The sequence below is a fragment of the Nuphar pumila genome, chromosome 5 (assembly GCF_984573655.1).
Source record: "Nuphar pumila chromosome 5, dmNupPumi1.hap1.1, whole genome shotgun sequence".
NCBI classification, from domain to species: Eukaryota; Viridiplantae; Streptophyta; class Magnoliopsida; order Nymphaeales; family Nymphaeaceae; genus Nuphar; species Nuphar pumila.
In genome coordinates, this window is record NC_143253.1 from 120,464,621 (window position 1) to 120,479,184 (window position 14,564).

The window sequence follows — 14,564 nt, forward strand, 5'->3', positions numbered from 1 at the left end:
ATGAAGAATTCCTGAAGAAGAACATCATTTTATCATATGTGTCATCTGAGTATCGATTGGGGGACTTCTTCACTAAGGCTTTGTCATCTCCCAGGTTTCACTCTCTTCTCGACAAACTCTCGGTTGTGCTTCCGTGAGTTTGAGGGGGGTGTTAAAATATGGGCTCTTATTATGTATATATATATATATATATATATATATATAATTTTTTCCCATGATGGTAATATGTATTACCCTCTAGGGGTATTTTGGTCTTTTACCATCATAATAAGTATTTGCCCATTAGGAGCCTTTTTATTTTATTTAATTATGTTGACCTTTGTTATATTGGCAAGGGCATTTTTGTCCTTGATAATATAACAGCTATATAGCTGTTGGGGGCTCCCCAACAGCTAGAAATCTAGTAGTTGGGGAGCCCCCAACAGCCATAATAGGGAGCCTCTCACTCACTCCTTTGTGTATATATATGGGGCTTGAACCCCATCTATTTCTATGCATTTTGTGTGCATTTGTTAAGGGAATAAAGATTATATTTGTATATTGTAAGGGTTTATTAAGCCCCTAAGTGGTTATTGTGTTTATGCCCCTTTTGTGGGTTTGTATTTTCCCCTTGTTTGAGGTGTGAAGACTTCTTGATCTCATTACAAGTGGCAGTTTTTCTCTATGCAAAGAACTCTCACCATCTAAATCTCACAAACTAGTGTAAGACTTATCATATTGATGACGCAGGCCACTCTAGAACCTATATCAAACTAATGGGAAACAGTGGCATATTAAAGAAAAAATAAACCAAATCTCCTCTCCTCTCATCCCCCACTCTATAAGTAGATACAAGTGGATGTGAGTAGATCAAGCTAAGGATCAAGTTGATGAAATGAAATAGGGATCTTCGAAACACGAGCTTAGATTCACAAGGGAAAGTGTCATGAATGACACTAAAGCATAACCCTTAAAAATGGTATAACTGGAAACAAATTAAAAATAAAAAGGTATTCTTTATTGATATGAAAAACCAATTGCTTAAGAAGCATTAGAATGGAATACGAGAGGGGCTGCACCCCTTTATATACAGAGGACACAATAGAGCTGTTGGACACAGTCCAACGGCTCTATCCAACAGCTCTATTGCTAGTCAAGTCTGAACAGGACTTGACTAGCAACAGTCATTCGAGTTCAAACTGAACTAGATGACATAAAGACAAAAAATAAAAATATATTTATATATATATATATAATAATATTATTATTATATATATATGTACAGTTTTACATTTTAACACTCTTCCTCAAACTTACGGTACAATGAGCGAAAGTTTGTCTAAGAGAAAGTGAAATCGGGGAGCAGCGAGAGGCTTTGTAAGAAGACAGCTAACTGATATTCTGAAGTGACATATGGCAGATTAATTATCCCGTGTAAATATTCCTCTCTGATGTAGTGACAATCCATTTCGATGTGTTCGGTGCATTCGTGGAATGTTATGTTACTGGCAATGTAGATCGCACTTTTGTTGTCACAGCACATTTGTTAAGCCTTTGTTGCTTCAGCTCCCATGTCAGCAAGCAGTCGGCGGAGTCAAACTACTTCTATGGTCGTGGTTGTCATGGCTCTATATTTAGCTTCGGTGGATAAGAGAGATACCTTATGCTGCTTTTTACACCTCCACGAGATCAATGATTCTCCTAAAAAACACAAAAACCAGTGGTTGAGCGTCTATTATTTGGATCACCTACTCAATCAGCATCAGTATATGCAATTAAATCAAGAGAAGAAGAGGAAGATAAGAAAAGTCCTCGTGAAAGAGAGGACTGGATGTATCTGATAATATGCATGATTGATCCCGTATGAACAAAAGTAAGAGCATGTTGAAATTGACTTGTTGTGTGAACATGTGCTATATCTGGTCTGGTAATGGATAGATAGGAAAGTGCCCCGACAAGTTGTCTGTAAGGAGTAGGGTCTGCAAGAAGTTTTTCATCATCAATCTTCATTTTAACATTAACAACTTCTAGAGTGTCGACTTTCTTATCATCAGTAATACCAGACCTGGAAACAATATCAAAAGCAAATTTAGTCTGAGATAATAAATATTCTCTATAAGAATAAGCAACTTCAATGCCTAAAAAATATCTCAACAAGCCTAAATCATTCATTTCAAAATAAGATTTAATAAGTGTTTTTATCGTTTCAACTCTCTATTTATCGCTTTCGGTGATGATCATATTATCCACATAGAGAAGAAGCACAATGATCCCTGCATCAGAATTCTTAATAAACAAAGCAGTGTCAGTCAAACAAAATTGAAAACCAATATCAATCATAACATTATTAAACCTATCATACCAAGCTTTTGGTGTTTGTTTAAATCCATAAAGAGCTTTTTCTAAGCGAAGTACTTTACCCTTAAGAATACTTAGACCAAGAGGGGGTTCCATGTATACTTCTTCAACTAGCTTTCCATTTAAAAAGGCATTTTTGACATCCATTTAAAAAATAGACTATTTTTTTATAGAAGCTAAGGCAATTAAGGTTCGGACAGTTGTCATACGAGCCACCGGAGCAAAGCTTTTTTCATAATCAATCTCATATTCTTGGGCATAACCTTTGGCTACTAATCGGGTTTTATATCTTTCAAGAGTACCATCACTCTTTGTTTTAATTTTATAAACCCATCGACATCCTATAGTTTTCTTTCCTAGAGGAAGATCTTGAATAGTCCACGTAGAAACTTTTTCAAGTGCATCTAATTCAGCTTTCATGACTTCTATCCATTTGATATCATTTTTTGCTTGAAAATATGTGGATGGTTCTTCATATGAGTGAATTAATGCAATAACTGTCCTATATGTAGGTAAGAAGGACTCGTATGATACAAACTTTCCTAGAGGCCTCGAGACTCAGGATGATTGTCTAATTGGAATGTTAGAATATTTTTCAAGTGCACATGAAGGATTAGACTCTTGTCGCCTGGAATATTGAATACTAGTATCCCTATGAACTTCTTAATTTTCAACATTATGATTAAGATCAATAATTCTTTTATCATCATTAAAGTTACAGTCAAGGTCATATTTATGAGATGATGTTAGATCTAGCAAAAAGGAGTACTTAGTGATGTCTTTTAATTTTTTAAAATCAAAGAAGCTCTCCTTTTCAAGAAAGGAAACATTTCTAGACACATATAGTATATTATTTTTTAAGTCAAAACATCTATAACCTTTCTGATTTTCAGCATATCTTAAAAAGGCACAGGGAATCGCACGAGGGAAAAGTTTATCATTTTTTTCAATAAATATGAAACATTTGCACCCAAATATTCTTAGTCTAGAGTAGTCTGGAGAAATGTTTATAAGTTTTTCAATGAGTGATATTTTGTAATAAAAAGGATGGCATCCTATTAATGAGATAGGTGGTAGTTAAGGCAACTTCTGCCCAAAAGTCTTTCAGTACTTGATTTGCTATTAATAAAGTCCTAGTGGTTTCTATAATATGATAATGTTTTCGTTCTGCCAGTCCATTTTGTTGAGGTGTATAAGGACAAGATCTTTGATGTGTGATGCCATGCAATTTAAGATAATTTTGAAAATTTGTGGATAAAAACTCTCCCCCTGAATCTATACAAAAAATAGCAATATCATTTTGAAACTTGTTTTTAATCATATTATGAAAAGTTTGAAAGTATGAAAATACTTCAAACTTATGTTTGAGAAAGTAAATCCATGTATGTTGGGAGAAATAATCGACAAAAATAACATAGTAAACAAATCTTCCTTTAGAAATTACTGGTGCAGGATCCCAAACATCCGAGTGTATTAATTCAAGTGGTCTTGAAGAGAAAAAGGTTCTGTTCTGAAATGATAATCTTTTCATTTTGCCGAGAATACAATCAAATGATTCAGAGTTACAAAATTTCCCTAGATTTGAAAAATGTTGGATTTTGGCTATATGTGGGTGACCAAGTCTCTTATGCCACACTTTCAACTCTATTTTCTGAATATTATAACAAAAAACTTTCTTCGGCATTTTCAAAAAATCCATGTAATAGAGTCCTCCTTCTCTATGGTCTTCCCCAATCAGCTTGCCTGACTGGCGATCTTGTACCCAACAATCATGAGAAGAAAAGGAAATATTACACCCATAATCAGAAATTTGAGATATAGATAAAAGATTTAAATTTAATTTGGGAACATGTCTAATTTCTGGAATAGAAAATTTCTTTGTTTTATAAATTTTTTCAAAATTTCTTATTCCTTCTATTTCAAGAGAAATCCCATCAGCAGTAAAGACCTTTGACACACTTGTTTTATTTTAACACATTTGGATAGACTTTGATTATTTGGGGTCATATGAAAAGATGCACCAGAGTCAAGGAGTCAAGAAATTTTACCTGTATCAGGAAAAGATGAGGTTGTTGCGCTGGTTGAAGCTTCAGATGAGGAAGAGGCAGCTTTGATGAGAGGCTGAAGAATCTGCATTAGTTGGGCCAAAGAAACTGGTGCATCCTGATCTTTAGGCTCCGATCCAGCAATTGCAACTCTTTTTTCTCTCAGCTCCTTAAGTTTGGGACATTGTGGCATGTAGTGTCCCAGTTCATGACAGTGATGACAAATAACTTTCTTCTTATCATAGTCACTATTTTGTCGGTTAAAGTGAAGAAGCCTATATGATCGAACATGATTCCCTAGTCTAGACACGGCTAAAGCAGAATCATCTTCAATTTTTGAAGAACCTTTCTGGAGACGAATTTCTTCCATTGTTAACTCTTCAATAGTTTCAACAATAGAAAGAATTTTTTCCCGGTGAAGGAGGGCCGATTTAGTGGTTTCAAATTTCAGCCTTAATCCAGTGATAAACTGGTAAAAATGTTCAGCATCGAGTTGTTTCTGATGAAGCTCGATGTCTTCGGCACAATGCCACTTTAGTTCTAAAAGGGAAAGTTCTTCCCAAAGTTCAGACAACCCATTGTAATATTCACAAATAGTTTTGTCTCCTTGTGTCATCATTCAAACTTTTTCTTGGAGGTTGCACATGTGTGCAATATCTTTAAGGGAATACATATTCTTAAGGTATTCTCATGCCTTATCGACATGATCAAATTTGGCAAGACTTGAGCATTTTTTAATGTCAACGTTATTGATAAGCCATGACATTATCTTCGCATGAGATATTTTTCATTTTTTCCATTTCTTCTCGTATGAGGCAAGAGCCTTGATTTTCTCTTCTTCCGATAGAGGGACCTCTTTATCTCCCTCCTTTTTAGTAAGAGATAGCTTAGGTTTCGAATCGGAACCATCCACAATCCCCCATAGGCCTTTTCCCTATATATGGTGCTTCATGATTGAAGCCCATGTTACATAGTTCGTATCGCTTAGATTCATAGGCATGATGGTGACTTTATCATTGTCAGCCATTGATTACAAGGAGAGAAGGAATACGGATAGAAGAGAAACAAGAAGATAAATGAAAAAGAAAGAAGAAAATACAATACAACAAGATGTGAAATTTTCCCCAATGAAGTGATAAAACACTTTTCTTCAAGTGGTGAACACTTTTGCAAATGGGCCCGAAAATCAAGGCAGTTTTTACTCAAGATCTAGTACTTCCGCTGCTCTGATACCATGAAATGAAATAGGGATCTTCGAAACACGAGCTTAGATTCACAAGGGAAAGTGTCATGAATGACACTAAAGCATAACCCTTAAAAAGGGTATAACTGGAAAGAAAATAAAAATAAAAAGGTATTCTTTATTGATATGAAAAACCAATTGCTTAAGAAGCATTAGAATGGAATACAAGAGGGGCTGCACCCCTTTATATACACAGCTGAAAGAGGACTCAATAGAGTTGTTGGACACAGTCCAACAGCTCTAAATAGAGTTGTTGGACTGTGTCGAACAGCTCTATTGCTAGTCAAGTCTGGACAGGACTTGACTAGCAACAGTCATTCTAGTTCAGACTGAACTAGATGACACAAAGACAAAAAATAAAATATATTTATATATATACTAGTATAATAATATTATTATATATATACGTACAGTTTTACATTTTAACAATTGATAATTCTTATTATATCACCCCTACTAGGGTCTTGAGCATCATAGACGCCTTCCAATATAAAGACCCTTAAACACTAGGAGAAAAGAACCTAAACCCCACAAGATTAAGTGAATAGACAAAATTGTGGTCATGTTGTTTTTATCTTTCTATACATAACCAAGGAAGCCTTGAAACCATTGTCTTCCAATAGGAGCAATTGACTGTGCCGATAGTTGATAAATAGATAGAGACTTACGGATGCTTTTTCTAGAATAGCAGCAGTACCTTGAACGATACTTTTGAGGGTTTGATATAGCCAGCATTAATCAGCTCTTTGAGTAGCTTCATTAGCTTCAAGTCATGTAGTGGATGTAGAGGGACAAGTGTCAGTGTTGAGTCATTGAGATGGCATGTGAAGAGTCTAGAGGGAGGTTATATGAGTTATGAGTTATACGTGTAAAGGCATGCAAGTAGTGGTCATAGCGGTGCATGTCATTAGTGAGTCATTAAGATGAAATTTCGTAGTTAGAGATGAAGACCATAAAAAGAAGGTCAAAAGTCATCATGTATGCATGAGAAGTGTGTAGAAAGGGCCCCCAACTGTGTATATATCTATGGGCTATGTAATTTGAGTATGAGTAAAGAGTATTATCCAATAAAATAGATTTAAAAAGAGTTGGAAGAATTCATCTATACAGATGGAGAGTATGAAGGAGAAGTGGATTCCTTATAATGGTGAACAATTCTAGTAGGGGATTTTGTATAAGGGAGAATATTGGCTACCCTCTAGTGTACCGTACCCTTTAGTAAAAAACCACCCATTTCTTCATATTTTCTTAACTTTTCTGAGACTCAAGTCCCACGGACATGATCTTTATGGTTGGTTTAGTCAAAACATGTTTTAGATTGTTCAATCCCATCGTATAAGTAGATTTTCTAAGGGGTTACAAAATTCAATGGTGTACAATGCCTCAAGAAATTGATATTTTTAAAGGGCCTCATTCTTTTGAATTTTCTGATATGGTCCCTGTTTTTCTGGAAACTGCTAAACAGAGACCTACTCTTACCATTGACGATTAACTCAGGTTAAATCTCAGTTAAATTGAGTCAATCAACAATAATACCCTCAAATGACTACAATACCTGCCCATCTTTTTCGTATAACAGTAAATAAGTACTTTGCAACTCCAAAGGAAAATATAGAAAACAAAACAAAAAATCATGCTTTCCAATATGTTGAAAATCATCTTGAGTTATCTATTTGGCAGTTTTCAGTTATGGTCCATATGAGGAAATTCAGAAAAGTGAAGTATATTTTTTAAATTAAGAGCTAAAACTTGGCCCCACCATGGGTGATGGGATCAGGTGTAATCACATTGCACAATTGCACTGTGCCGCTGCACCTGATCACCATCCATCTGCATACTTTCTAGAGATCTCTATTTTAGATCTCAGACAGTGGAAGTTGGAGTTTCCAATATTTTGCGGACTGCATTCTTTACGTAGCTTTGAGACCCTTTTCAAATTATTTACTTTCATGATACACTACCCCTTAATTGTACTTCACTTACCCTTAGGGCTTGCTTGGCAGGCTGTCTGTGTCGTGATTTAGGACAGCGCCACCATAAATCACGCCGCGCCTGTCAACCATTGGACGCGGCAAATGTACGGAAAGCACGCCCACCGCATCTCTGGAATGATGTTTCACCATTCTACCCCCTGTTACACCGAGAACATGACAAGGGGAAAGACTATATATATATATATATATCAGGCGAAGGGAGGTCTAACCCTGACCTTCTCATCCCCCCTCTCTCTCCTGTGCAGCGATCAGCAACTCTCTCTCTTTTTCTCCCCCTTTTCTTCTTTCTTTCCCTTCTTCATTCATATCCCTCTCTCTCTTCTTCGTTCTTCTTTTTCTTTGATTTTCTTCGATTAGGGATTTTATTTTTCTTTCATTTTTTCTTTGATCTTCTTTGATTTTTTTCTAATAGATGAACTTTTTAGTGAAACACATTCTCAAATTAGGGTACAACTGTCAGATATCTAAAATTTGACCTTCACGACCGATGGCATCATCCGATGAGCTATCCATGTTCTTATATTAATAGTGGCATGTGAAAACAACTCTTGGGAATGCCCCAAAGCTCTCATGGTATCATTCTGAATATACAAGCCAAGTGACATAATTGCAGCTTGGTGCCTACGGAGTATGGACATAATCTAATAGATCGATGTGAGTAGATGGGTCATAGTCTCTTACCATAAAAGTGTGCTACAATGTCAAGCATGTGCAGTAACACCAACTATGAGAAATCCACCAAATAACATGTGATTTGTGAACAATGAAACTTGTGTTCCATAATCAATAGTGCCTTGAGGACGTATTGTGCAGATGAGATATCCACCCAATTACCAAAAGGACTACCTCGTAGGAGGGATGTAGACCATCAGATTGAATTAGCAACAGGGGCCAAGCCATCTTCTAGAAAAGAAGGAAACATGCACCTAGTACATTTACTTTCCCACCACAGAGTGCAGTTCAATCTGATGAACAAACACCAGTTAACCATCCCTATCAAAAACAAAGATCTCAAATAACTAAACAGAAGTACCATATCAGGCTTTGCAATACCTACAGACTTATTGAAACATACCGTCATAACCCCTGTGGCTGCACTAACTCCAGCTTCGCCAAAAATTGCAGTTGCTGCGTCTGTCACAAGTGCAGTCGCCCCAATATTGACCACACTGAGCATAAATAACAACATTGACTCAAGAAGCATTTGATTTACCACTCAACACATTCAGAAGATAATTGCAAGATCAAAAGAAAGAAAGCTAAAACTGAAAAACAAAAGGCAAAGAAACAGCATTTACGTTGTTCCAATAAGTATTGTAGTAAGAAATCGTGTAACATCATTGCAAAGCATTCGGAAGACACCATTTTCATCTTCTTTTTCTGCCAATTCACGAACCTAAGGGAAAAAGGACAAAAAAAAAGATTGTCAGCAGGAAGGCAAAACGATGGAACACAACATGGGATATACAGAGACAAACTGATTTCTGCGCTTTCCAAAGTTAATTATTAGACCATATTTCAATTGACAGTAGGATTCCCACCAATCATGCACTTGTAAGGTGATCTTCATTCAGAAATGACAAATTTTGTGCTCCAGATATTACATTCACATATGGTCACAGATGCTACAGTATAGAAGATTGTTGTTTATTTAGTTTATAAAAAAATGGAACTGTGCGTTGAATCATACAAGAGAGTGTATTGCAATGCCTATATCTTATAAATTCCCCAAGGTCCAATTTTTCAGAACAGATGGGCATGGCTACCAATCCCTTAATGCAAGGACTCCTTATTCTGTAAAGATACCACCCAAATACAGTATATCATGTTCCCCTACAACTTCAAGTATCATTTACCTCACCCAGAAAGCTAAGAAATTCCCTGATTCCACCAAAATTCCGATTGGAAATCATTCAGAGAGAAAGAAAAACACTAGCTGAATCAGAAGAGCCAAACTACAATTGAAAAAAAAAAGAATGCTAATGATTCATGATGAACAAAGACACCCAAACAGACCAGAGCAGCCATACCTTCCACGGCCACAGCGTAGTAATCGAGGTCTCCGCCATCGAGAAGAACGCCGACAATCCCAGCAATGCCGTTAGCACCAGCCCCTGCTCCTTCAAGACCCGCAGCACCTGCAGAATCTTGGGCAGCCACACGCTCTTGAACAGACCCTCCTGCTGCCCGAGCGTTCTCAGCCCCACCTCCAAAACGCCCCCCACGGCGAAAGCCGTCCGGCAACGAACCACCAGAATGCCGCAAAGAATCACAACGAACCACGCGCTAGCCTTCCCAACCGAAGCCCCAACATTTCCCTCAAAAAGTTCGATTCTCCGGTCACCGATACCACGAATTCCCGGAGGTACCCACCGCCATTCCCTGCCCCTGAAACTCCTCGATCCGGAATCGCACACGATCGGGAAAACCCTCAATCCCACCCGGTTACAGCAAATCGGGAACGCGAAAACCGGCAAAATCCGGGCGGGGATTCGAAGGCGACAATCTCCGAAGGGAATAAATGGAGTTCTGAGGGTGGCGAGGGCGCAGGGCCTTCCAAGAAGGGGGGAGTCTACTGAGAGAGCCATGGCTGCTGTGTGAGTGAACTTCTGAGGGAGTGAGGGGGCTACGTGGGAGAAGATGAAGAGCTAACAGGACGCATCAGAGACATTGTTCGGAGCTAGGTGTTGTGAAATGTTGGTTTAGAGTAACTCTGGAGAGGAGTTTGGAGGGCTTTGGGGGGTGAGGGGAGGGGGGAGTGAGAAAAGGGAGAGGGAGTGCCCCTGTTTGTTGCCTGTTGCTGTTTCTGTGGTGGCTTTGCTAAAAGGGAATCAAAAATCTCAAAGCAATACCAGATGGCTTCATTGCTTTCTCACAGGGATACCTCACCTTTACGTTCGTGTCGTGTCCTCTTGTCTGCTGCTTCTATGCTAAAAGTTGATAAAAAGACTGCAAAAAAATTGGTGTATCGTGTCTATGTGACATAGCTTGCTTCTCTCTCTCTCTCTCTCTCTCTCTCTCTCTATATATATATATATATATATATATATATATATATATATATATATATATATATATATATATATATATATATATATATATATATATATATATATGCTGTATTACATTAACTGTAAATTAATACAATTCTGATGTTATTACAGCCACCCATCTCAACATTTCTCGAGATGGAGACCACGCCCATCTCGAGAAATGCCAAGATGGGCGGTTGTCAATGGCGCTGCATCATATAGTGGCGCTGCATATAATGTGTATATTTATATTAATTGTAAATTTATACAACTCTGCTGTATTATATTAATTGTAAATTAAATTTTATTATGTTGTGTTGGTTCCAAACACCATTGTCGGGGTTGCCGGAGTGACCAGCTGGGTGGTTGTGAGGGTGCTGAGATGGAAGGCGCCCGATCAAACTCTGCTGGTGCACAGCGTAGCTTTCAAAGGTGGTCGTGAGGCCCCCCACCCGGTGTTTTCGGATTCATGTTATGAAAAAAGAAAACATAGCAGGTCAGTTGGTTGAGCTCCATGCTTGTAAGTTGTCAGATGATTGTTTCAATTTCACGAGGCAATAAAACAAAATAAATACATTTTTTCATTTGAAACGAGCGAGATTGAGCTCGGCCTAGTCATAACTTTAAGTAGGTTTGAAGCTAAATAAACCAAATACGTCGAGCACCAACAGCTCAAGCTTGGTTTGTTTAGCTTGCTTACCAGTTCTACATCTTATGATGATTTACATGGGTTGGTTTTCCGACGTCAACATATTGGATATATCCCATAACCAACTGAATTCAACTTCAATTGGTACAGATTTGGTAAGCCGAAACCATATCCGATTATAATCGTATGCAGATATGGTTTTGGTAAGCCGAAACACGTGGTGAATATTCAAATTTGATGGATATTTGAATACATTTACATGTAAAACCCCTGATTTTAGCATTTATCTAAACTGAACTTGAATCTGTTTAGCCAATATTCAATTAGTCAAATGTGGCATTGGTTGCATTCAACTTTAATCCGAGCCATTTACATCCCTATGTTGGTTATGAGGTCGACCTGACCAACATACAATTTTGTTGGGTTGGAGCTAGAGTTGGTGGGTGTGATGAATTAGACTCCCAATGGAACTCAAAATTCAAGTTCCTGCAATGTGGTGCCCCATTTATACAAGATATTGTTTACATATTAAGTTAACTAAAAGAAAAGGTGGAGGAGATTTTGCAGATAAAAGATGAATGGCTTTTTATTTATATCCTTTTTTGTTTCCAACTGACTATCCGTTTGTTTTTGTTGAGCAAATGGGTTGTGTCGTGACTCATGATTGTTCTAGTGATCTTGCCACGTTTCATACTTCTTTATCTCCTTTTTGGGATAAAACATGACATTGCAACTGTTTTTTAAATAATTTCCATTTAGTTGCTTACATCCTACTACGGTCCAACCCAAAATCTTTTTTTTTAAGTACTTTATTTTTGTATAAAGCATATGCTAGATATATCTCTTCTAGATAAACATGATAGGACTCTTGTTCTTTTTCGGATAATTTATAGTAATAAGATCACCTACATATAGTTGAAAAGCTAGATAAATAACGATATATTCTAAATCTTTGCCATACCGAAAATATAAGCAAAAACACTTACGTATTTAAAAAAGTATATATTTTTTCTACTACTTTACAATGTTTTATATTTTTTAGCCTATGTTATTCCTTTACGTGGCTGGATTATAAAGAATTCATTCATTTGGAATGTTGATCAATTGCATCTTTATCTTTCTTTCCTCTTCTTTTATTTTGGACTTCATGTATATGCACTCATCTTATATGCCATTCTTTTTTTTTTTTTCTTTTTGCCTGAGCTAAAATTGGGTTAGTTGTGCTTAGTGAAAGAAAAAAAACTAATTAATCTTGAAAATTTCTACCTCATGCAACCCAAAATTTCAGAATTCAATGTCTTTTTTGAAGTTATCATCACTTTTTTTTATAAGAAAGATGGGTAATGACCTGGGGTTCAAACCAGGGACTGCCCCCTATGATAGTGTGACCTTACCATCCAGATATGGCATGACTCTTTATGCATGCGGAGATGCATGTTATATGCATACAGACATGCATGCACTTGCATACAGCGACTTTTTTTTTTATGATTAAGTTCTCATGGAAGCAAGTAATCTCTATGTGAGCCCCAAAGGGACTTGGCATAGTGGGATGGGACCAAGGCCGCTAGGCAGGTAGTCTAGGTTCAAATTTCATGGTCGTCATCCCTTGCGTAAGCTAAAGCAGGACGACTTTTTGGAAGCAAAAGCTAAGCCTGTGGAGTTTTATGCCGTCAGAACAATGATCGTAAGTACAACAGGCAGGGGCATAGCTAGGATTCATGTGAGGGAGAGGGCAAACAGGGGTGTAGCAAAAAAAAAAATTTGGTGTGATAGTCTAGGTAAAAAATTTGAGATAAAATAAAAAATGGCTACAATTATTAATAAAAATTTATTTCATATGGACAAATCAAACTATTTGTTGCAGTCTTTCTCAACCTCAATGGAAAGTTCTTAAACATTATCTAATGACAATATATAACACTGGTGCGATAATTTGAAGTTCATAACAATGCATAAATTTTATTTATGACAAAATAAATCAAAATACAAAAGTACCAACTAAAATGGACCCCGACGGTTACCCGCAACATAAAATTCATCTATAAGAGAATCTATAACTAAAGTCATAGTATATTCTCGTTCGATGTACAATGTCATATAGTTAGCAAGAAAATCGTCGTCCATTTTGTTATGAATTTCCCTCTTCACATGCTTTATCACTGAAAATGATCATTTTATAGTGATCGTAGAAACTAGTAATGTCAATACAAGATTAAATAATCTAGTTAGCATGACACAACTTTCTGACCTTCCACTTGCAACCAACTTTTGATACAAATCAGGTAGAGTAGGTACTTGAAATTGAGGATCAAAAACCACGTCAATCTGATAATGTTGTAACTCTTCTTTCAAGTAAAATATATCTTGTGGTGTAAAATCTTGAGGATAGAACTTCTCTGCAAGCTTGCAAATATCAATTATATTAAAGGATTCAAATGAGTTTCTAGGATCCAACGTCGCACTGAGGAAAAGAAGTTTGACTGATGTGTCATTAAATCTAGTATTTAACTCCACCAACTAGAAATCTATAGCTTTATTGAAAACATCAAAATGATAGTGATGCTCAATTGAACGATACTCACGACTACGGGATCGACCAACCATATATGTACCACTGAAGTCAGGTAGGCAAATATCATTTGTTGAACAAAATGATGTTACCTCTTGAAGAAATTCTTTTCAACCATCTTCTCTCAAAGCTTGAAGCACAGTCTTTGTAGTGTAGACAAATCTCATAGCAGTCAAGATATTTTGATTTTTCTTCTGAAGGGTCTGACATAGAATATTAGTAACTGCAAATATTTGATTCGTCAAATGCAAGACAAATACAAATTCGAAACTTGTAATGCAAGTGTATGCACCATCAACTTTAGCCTGAGATCTAGCACTTGAAGATTTTTCAATCAAGCACTCAAATACTTTACATGTTGCAACATACATATCCATCAAGCTCTTTACAAATTCATAATAAGAACTCCAACGAGTCGCTCCAGCTCTATGCAAGTTCCCAATCTGATTAGCCCCACTTCCTATCGATTGTTTCCCAATTTATAACAAATGCTCAATTTTTTTTCTATGTGCAGCTTTCAACTCACCAACACGCTTAGACGAATAAGTAATAATGTTAACAACATTATCCAAATGAGAAAAGAATTGCCAAATGTGACGAACATCCTTAGCTGCAGAAACCAATGTTAATTGCAAACGATGCGCAAAACAATGGACATAATATGCAGAAGAACAATCCTTTAGAAATAAACC

General features: G+C 36.8%; 1 protein-coding gene across 2 annotated transcripts in view; it reads right to left on the reverse strand.

The window, feature by feature from the left end:
- The window catches only part of LOC149838401 (putative DUF21 domain-containing protein At3g13070, chloroplastic), a 54,572-nt gene extending 44,119 nt beyond the window's left edge, over positions 1-10,453 (reverse strand). For both annotated transcript variants that reach the window (XR_016431959.1, XM_090006576.1), the window contains exons 1-3: positions 9,650-10,453; positions 8,918-9,015; positions 8,695-8,788 (exon numbers count right to left, since the gene is read on the reverse strand). Coding sequence is in view for 1 of the 2 variants with exons in the window: in XM_090006576.1 (XP_089862702.1) it covers positions 8,695-8,788; positions 8,918-9,015; positions 9,650-10,207 (750 nt within the window). In the remaining variant the exon portion in view is untranslated. The remainder of the gene's footprint in view (positions 1-8,694; positions 8,789-8,917; positions 9,016-9,649) is intronic.
- Between the last annotated feature and the right edge of the window lie 4,111 nt (positions 10,454-14,564).